The sequence below is a fragment of the Bombina bombina genome, chromosome 7 (assembly GCF_027579735.1).
Source record: "Bombina bombina isolate aBomBom1 chromosome 7, aBomBom1.pri, whole genome shotgun sequence".
Classification (NCBI taxonomy): Eukaryota; Metazoa; Chordata; class Amphibia; order Anura; family Bombinatoridae; genus Bombina; species Bombina bombina.
Window position 1 is genome coordinate 305,209,454 of NC_069505.1, and position 8,925 is coordinate 305,218,378.

The 8,925-nt window shown below is 38.7% G+C and overlaps 1 protein-coding gene across 1 annotated transcript in view; it reads right to left on the bottom strand.

Moving 5' to 3' along the window:
* The window catches only part of LOC128636351 (uncharacterized), a 126,291-nt gene that overhangs the window by 83,118 nt on the left and 34,248 nt on the right, over positions 1-8,925 (bottom strand). The window contains 1 exon segment of the mRNA XM_053689377.1: positions 7,329-7,450. Within this exon segment, the coding sequence (XP_053545352.1) occupies positions 7,329-7,450 (122 nt within the window).

The following is an 8,925-nucleotide window of genomic DNA, read 5'->3' on the forward strand; positions in this document are numbered from 1 at the left end:
AACCAAAAAAAAGGCACGTAACAGGGATTAAAACTGATAGAATAGTACTACTTAACACACAACTCCTATATGGTGGCACATTAGATTGCACGCGCAGTGCCCAAATTTGAAGTAAGAGGACCGACCAAGCATCTTTTTCCATCTTCCGGTTCCTAATATCCATGCCATATACACGTCCCCTGGCGCCGCAACTGCCTCTGGGACCTTACCATGGGTCCCAGACCTGCACATCTTGTAATTCTCTGTCTGGGAAATTATCTATCTATCAAATCTATCTATTTATCTATCAAATCTACGTATCTATCAAATGTATCTATTGCATCTATTGATCTATCAATCTAATCTATGTATCTATCTATCTACTATTCTATCAATCAAATCTATCTATCTCGTGGCCGGACTGTTATCTGACAGTCACTTGTGTTTCGGCCAAATGTCTGTCGGCCAAAATGTCCGTCGGCCAAATGTCCGTCGGCTAAAAGTCCGGCCACGATTGCACGCGCAGTGCCCCAAAATTGAAGTAGGAGGAGCCGACCAAGCATCTTTTTCCATCTCCCGGTTCCTAAATCCATGCCATATACAAGTCCCCTGATAGGGGACGTAACAGGGATTAAACTGATCAGAATAGTACTACTTAACACACCACTCATATCTGGTGGCACAGTAGATTGCACGCGCAAGTGCCCAAATTTGAAGTAGGAGGACCGACCAAGCATCTTTTTCCATCTCCCATTTCCTAAAATCCATGCCATATACATGTCTCTTGATAGGGAGCGTAACAGGATTAAACTGATCAGAATAGTACTACTTAACACACCACTCATATCTGGTGGCACAGTAGATTGCACGCGCAGTGCCCCAAATTTGAAGTAGGAGGACCGACCAAGCATCTTTTTTCCATCTCCCATTCCTAAAATCCATGCCATATACATGTCTCTTGATAGGGGACGTAACAGGGATTAAACTGATCAGAATAGTACTACTACTAACACACCACTCATATCTGGTGGCACAGTAGATTTGCACGCGCAGTGCCCCAAATTTGAAGTAGGAGGCCGTCCAAGCATCTTTTTCCATCTCCCCGGTTCCTAAAATCCATGCCATATACACGTCCCCTGGCGCCGCAATTGCCTCTGGGAACCTTACCATGGGTCCCAGACTGCACGTCTTGTAATTCTCTGTCTGGGAAATTTATCTATCAAATCTATCGTATCTATCAAATGTATCTATTGCATTCTATTGATCTATCTATCTAATCTATGTATCAAATCTATCTCGTGGCCGGACTGTTATCTGAGCAGCCACTTGTGTTTTGGCCAAATGTCCGTCGCCAAATGTCCGTCGGCTAAAAGTCCGGCCATGATGCACGCGCAGTGCCCCAAAATTTGACTCTGGAACCTTACCATGTGTCCCCAGACTGCAACGTCTTGTAATTCTCTGTCTGGAAAATGATGTATCTATCAAATCTATCTATTTATCTATCAAATCTATATATCTATCTATCGTATCTATCAATGTATCTATTGCATCTATTGATCTATCTATCCTAATCTATGTATCTATCTATCAAATCTATCGATCTCGTGGCTGGACTGTTATCTGACAGCCACTTGTGTTTCGGCCATCAGAATTGTACTACTTAACACACCACTCAATCTGGTGGCACAGTAGATTGCACGCGCAGTGCCCCAAATTTGAAGTAGGAGGTCCGACCAAGCATCTTTTTCCATCTCCCGGTTCCTAAAATCCATGCCATATACACATCCCCTGGCGCTGCAATTGCCTCTGGGAACCTTACCATGGGTGTCCAGACCCTATAGATCTATCTATCAAATCTATCGATCTCATGGCCGGACTGTTATTCTGACAGCCACTTGTGTTTCGGCCAAATGTCGTCGGCCAAATGTCAGTCGGCTAAAATTTCCGGCCACGATTGCACGAGCAGTGACCCAAATTTGAAGTAGAGAGGACCGACCAAGCATCTTTTTCCATCTCCCCGGTTCCTAAAATCCACTGCCATATACACGTCCCCTGATAGGGACGGAACAGGGATTAACTGATAGGAATAGTACTACTTAACACACCTTATAATAATGCAGAGAGAGGCAATGCAGAGAGAGGAGTCTGAAGAAGAGGAGTCAGAGGAGGAAGGTGGCTTTGAGTAGGTGGAAGACCAAACACAACAGGCGTCCCAGGGGGCTTGTTGTCACCTTTCGGGGACCCTTGGTGTTGTACGTGGCTGGGTGGAGGAAGAGACCTTCAATGACATCAGTGAGGACAAGGAACGGGACATGGCTAGCTTGGTATCCAAACCTTGTACAAATGGGGAGTATGCGGTTGTTGCAAATGGACTGTTTGCAGTTGGTTTGCGGTGCGTTAAACGGGGAGTTTGGTCTGTCACTGTGAAGGGGCGTAACCCTTACACTACCTGATCGATACAACATCATACCTGATGTTTTAAAGCACGTTATTCCAAAAATTTAGGAATGTTAGGTGATTTATGCCCTTTATGGATTAAAACCAGACTCTGCATCAACTATGTAATTTTACGTGGGAGTTTTGCCATGGATCCCCCTCCGGCATGCCACAGTCCAGGTGTTAGTACCCTTGAAACAACTTTTCCATCACTATTGTGGCCAGAAAGAGTCCCTGTGGGTTTTAAAATTCGCCTGCCTATTGAAGTCAATGGCGTTTGCCCGTTCGCCCGTTCGCGAACATTTGCGGAAGTTCGTGTTCGCCGTTCGCGAACGGAAAATTTTAAGTTTGCGACATCACTAATATATATTTATATACGCATAGCATAAAAGAAAGTCATTTTACATTTGTTTGCAAACACACAAGCTTTTGTATGGTTTTCTTTAATAATGCTTTTGTTTTTAATTCGGTGTGTAAAACGTGTTCATACATATGAATTAGATGCATTAAAAATACACGTGTAACTTGACCCGTATGAACATATGTTGTCACAAACTACACACTGCCATTTCTTTATAAATCTTGTTGATATAGATGGAATAGTTCTGGGGATTCAAATCTATTGCTCTAACTTTTAGGATGCCACTAGGGATTGTCTTAAGACCACTACTTAGACCCTGTTGCTAAATTTTGGAATCCCACCACTGGTTAAATGTATTCTTTTAGATGCCAGATTTTTCACAAATGAGAGGCCTAGATTTGGAGTTTGGCGTTAGCCGTGATAAACCAGCGTTAGAGGCTCCTAACGCTGGTTTTAGGCTAACTCGGTATTTGGAGTCACTCAAAAATAGGGTCTAAACGCTCACTTTTTCAGCCGCGACTTTTCCATACCGCAGATCCCCTTACGTCAATTGCGTATCCTATCTTTTCAATGGGATCTTTTTAACTCCGGTATTTAGAGTCGTGTCTGAAGTGAGCGTTAGACATCTATACGACAAAACTCCAGCCGCAGGAAAAAGTCAGTAAGTTAAGAGCTTTCTGGGCTAACGTCGGTTCATAAAGCTCTTAACTACTGTACTCTAAAGTACACTAACCACCCATAAACTACCTATGTACCCCTAAACTGAGGCCCCCCCACAATCGCCGCCACTCGATTAAATTTTTAACCCCCTAATCTGCCGACCGCCACCTTCGTTATACTTATGTACCCCTAATCTGCTGCCCCCTAACACCGCCGACCCCTGTATTATTTTTATTAACCCCTAATCTGCCCCCCCACAACGTCGCCGCCAGCTACCTACAATAATTAACCCTAATCTGCCGACCAGCAAAGCCGCCGCCACCTACTTTATAGCTATGTACCCCTAATCTGCTGCCCCTAACACCGCCGACCCCTTTATTATATTTATTAACCCCTAATCTGCCCCCTCAACGTCGCCTCCACCTGCCTACACTTATTAACCCCTAATCTGCCGAGCGGACCTGAGCGCTACTATTATAAAGTTATTAACCCCTAATCCGCATCACTAACCCTATAATAAATAGTATTAACCCCCTAATCTGCCCTCCCTAACATCGCGACACCTAACTTCAAACATAACCCCTAATCTGCCCGACCGGAGCTCACCGCTACTATAATAAATGTATTAACCCCTAAAGCTAAGTCTAACCCTAACACTAACACCCCCCTAAGTTATATATAATTTTAATCTAACGAAATTAATTAACTCTTATTAAATAATTATTCCGATTTAAAGCTAAATACTTACCTGTAAATAAATCCTAATATAGCTACAATATAAATTATAATTACATTGTAGCTATTTTAGGATTAATATTTATTTTACAGGCAACTTTGTAATTATTTTAAGCAGGGTACAATAGCTATTAAATAGTTAAGAACTATTTAATAGTTACCTAGTTAAAATAATAACAAAAATTACCTGTAAAATAAATCCTAACCTAAGTTACAATTAAACCTAACCACTACACTATCAATAAATTAATTAATAAAATACCTATAATTATCTACAATAAACCTACCACTACACTATCAATAAATAAATTAAATACAATACTACAAATTAACACTACAATGAAATAAACTATCTAAAGTACAAAAATAAAAAAGAACTAGTTACAAAAATAAAAAATATTTACAAACATAAGAAAAATATTACAACAATTTTAAACTAATTTACACCTACTCTAAGCCCCCTAATAAAATAACAAATAAAATAACAAATGGAATCAGCCAATCAGAATCAAGATCAATCCGATTGGCTGATCCAATCAGCCCAATCAGATTTGAGCTCGCATTCTATTGGCTGATCGGAACAGCCAACCGAAAAAAACAAACACTAAATTACAGAAAATAATAAAGAAATTACAAGATTTTTAAACTAATTACACCTACTCTAATCCCCCTAACAAAATAAAAAAGCCCCCCAAAATAAAAAAAAAAGCCCTACCCTACACTAAATTACAAATAGCCCCTTAAAAGGGCCTTTTGCGGGGCATTGCACCAAGTAATCAGCTTTTTAACTGTAAAAAAAAAGACAAATACCCCCCCAACATTAAAACCCACCACCCACATAACCAACCCTACTCTAAAACCCACCCAATCCCCATCAAAAAAACCTAACCCTAACCCCTTGAAGATCACCCTTACCGTGAGAAGTCTTCACCCAACCGTGCAGAAGTGGTCCTCCAGACGGGCAGAAGTCTTCATCAACCGGGCAGAAGTGGTCCATCCAGATGAGCAGAAGTCTTCATCCAGACAGCATCTTCTATCTTCATCCATCCGGAGCGGAGCGGGTCCATCTTTCAAGACATCCGACGCGGAGCATCCTCTTCAGCACAACGGCCGACGACTGAATGAAGGTTCCTTTAAATGACATCATCCAAGATGGCGTTTCATCAATTCCGATTGGCCTGATAGAATTCTATCAGCCAATTGGAATTAAGGTAGAAAAAAATCATATTGGCTGATGGAATCAGCCAATAGGATTGAACTGCATTCTATTGGCTGATTGGAACAGCCAATAGAATTGCCAGTTCAATCCTATTGGCTGATTGGATCAGCCAAAAGGATTGAAGTTCAATCCTATTGGCTGTCTGCATCAGCCAATAGGATTTTTCTACCTTAATTCCAAATTGGCTGATAGAATTCTTCTCTATCAGAAGAGGATGCTCCGCGTCGGATGTCTTGAAGATGGACCCGCTCCGCGCCGGATGGATGAAGATAGAAGATGCCGTCTGGATGAAGACTTCTACCCGGTTGGCTGAAGACTTCGGCCCGTCTGGAGGACCACTTCTGGCCTCGGTTGGGTGAAGACTTCTCATGTAGGGTGATCTTCAAGGGGTTAGTGTATAGGTTTTTTTTAAGGGGGGATTGGGTGGGTTTTAGAGTAGGGTTGGATGTGTGGGTGGTGGATTTTAATGTTGTGGAGGTATTTGTACTTTTTTTACAGGTAAAAGAGCTGATTACTTTGGGGCAATGCCCGCAAAAAGCCCTTTTAAGGGCTATTTGTAATTTAGTGTAGGGTAGGGTTTTTTTATTTTGTTAGGGGGATTAGAGTAGGTGGTAATTAGTTTAAAAATCTTGTAATTTCTTTATTATTTTCTGTAATTTAGTGGGGGGGTTTTTTTTGTACTTTAGATAATTTTTATTTAATTGTAATTAATTGTATTTAATTTAGTTAATTATTTTAATTATAGTGTAGTGTTAGGTGTTAGTGTAACTTAAGTTAGGTTTATTTTACAGGTAAAATTTGTCTTTATTTTAACTAGGTAGTTATTAAATAGTTAATAACTATTTAATAACTATTGTACCTAGTTAAAATAAATACAAAGTTGCCTGTAAAATAAAAATAAACCCTAAGCTAGCTACAATGTAACTATTAGTTATATTGTAGCTATCTTAGGGTTTATTTTATAGGTAAATATTTAGTTTTAAATAGGATTATTTAGTTAATGTTATTAATTTTATTCAGATTTATTGTAATTCTATTTAAGTTAGGGGGGTTAGGGTTAGGGTTAGACTTAGGTTTAGGGGTTAATACATTTAATATAGTGGCGGCAACGTTGGGGGGCGGCAGATTAGGGGTTAATAAATGTAGGTAGGTTGGTGACGATGTATAGGACGGCAGATTAAGGTTAATAATATTTAACTAGTGTTTGCGATGCGGGAGTGTGGCGGTTTACGGGTTAATATGTTTATTATAGTGGCGGCGATTCCGGTTCGGCAGATTAGGGGTTAAAAATTGTAATTTTAGTGTTTGTTTTGTGGGGGGGCCCTCGGTTTAGGGGTTAATAGGTCGTTTATGGTGTTAATGTACTTTTTCGCACTTTAGTTAAGAGTTTTATGCTACGGCGTTGTAGTGTAAAACTCTTAACTACTGACTTTAAAATGCGCGGTACCAGTCTTGACAGGAGAGGGTCTACCGCTCACTTTTGGTCAGACTCGTAATACCGGCACTATGCAAGTCCATTGAAAATATAGGATACGCAATTGACGCAAGTGGATTTGCGGTATTTCCGAGTCTGGCCAAAAAAGTGAGCGGTACATCTGTACCTTCAAGACTCGTAATACCAGCGGGTGTTAAAAATCAGCGTTAGGACCTCTTAACACTGCTTTTTAACCCTAACGCACAACTCGTAATCTAGTGTGCAGCTACATAGTCAGCAAGGACTCCTTAAATCCATTCTCTCATTCCAAAGCCCTCAATAACCCCCTTGAAAGTTATTTTATTTCCCTAGGGATCTAATGAGGATGAGGTGTATATAATCCTTATACGCCTTTGGTTGCTGTTTATGTTTATTCCCTAATATTGTTCTCTGCTTGGAAAATAACATTCTAGTTTTTTAATAGGTAAACTATACACAACATCACATATTAATCCAAACTGTACATCACATCATTTACCCCCACAATATTAGGAAAGTGGATATTTGGAGGGTCAATGCACCCCTCTATCTTTAGAACACAGGGATCCTGCAATCCTTCTGTGATAGGCTGCCTTCCCTGGCTCATCTTTATTCAATATACCATATCATAGCACTGCAGAACCTGCTGGGGCATTACAAATACAGATAATAATTATGAAAATATAAAGAAACTCACCCCTTTAAATGTGCCCCTAATCCTGCTACCAGTGGTCAAAACATGTGTAAACCTAAAAATACCCATAGTGTGAGTTGTTTGTGCACATTCACACACACATATTTATATACGGTATACAGTATATATATATATATATATATATATATATATATATATATATATAAAATTTTTTATATATATATATATATATATATATATATATATATATTTGAAAAAAAATGCAAAGGAAATTTGAACTTTAATTATATTTAAGGTCAAGGAAAGAGTACAATTAAAACTGCTTTTATGGTAAAATAAAATGATAATGGATATCCACCAGCCTGGCTTACAATGAGCTGAGAATAGCTATAAGACTTTATTTTTGTGCCTGGGTCAAAAAAACTGAAGAAAAAAAAAAAAGTTATCAGCATTAAGAAAATGGAATGAGAATCTTAAAAGTCTGCTAGATTGCACTTTTCCCTTCCCTGTCATCCATCCTCAAAATGATTTCAACAGACAAATCATGATCAACAGAAGAGAAGACAATTTTAAAGCCCAAGAGGCTACTAATGGAAAAAGTGATTACTTGAATAAAAGGTTTGTAACTAATGGCATTAGACGATGTGACACCAGAATCTAATATCAATTCAATGTACAAGTCTTTCATTTCAATACAACTGATTCATTTGTTTTACGTTGCTAGCCTATTGGTGATGGTTGAATAATTTTAGTGAGATTTTGGCATAGGTGACTAATCAAAAGAGAAATTCTGCATCCTCGTTTGAGACAAGCTCATTTTTCCCCCAGCAAATATCATATATCTGAATGTAGTCTTTTTAGTATCTATGTCACTGTAAAACTCTTTAAATATTTTTAGACCAGATAGAAAACTGTACCATAGTTGTTATTTAGTTAAGATATATTCCCGTATTATCTATAGAGCTGACATCAGAGCGAAACGCGTGGGTTCATAAAATTGATATTCTATTACAAAGTGGAATTAAAGAAATATTTTTGTCAGTGAAGAAGGTCACTTTTGTTGACCATATCTCTTAGTTAAAAATAATTCACGATTAAATTAAGGAGAATATTTTTAACATAAATATTTCACTAAAATAAATTAAAAATAAGAACTAAAGGGTGCATCACAATCTGCCATTTAAGAATTATCATTAGTTTAACAAATGGGGATGAGCCTTTTCCATGTTAAACTAACCACAGTCATTAATGTTCACTGTTAATCAGCAGTTATTTTTTCATTATTGGTTTGGCGAAATATGTGCCAGTCCTGTTTAGCTAATAACAATACAAAGTCCTCATACTTAAAAGGGACAGTGAAGTTATAATTAAACTTTAATGATTCAGAAAGAGCATACAATTTTAAGCAACTTTGTAATTTACTTCTA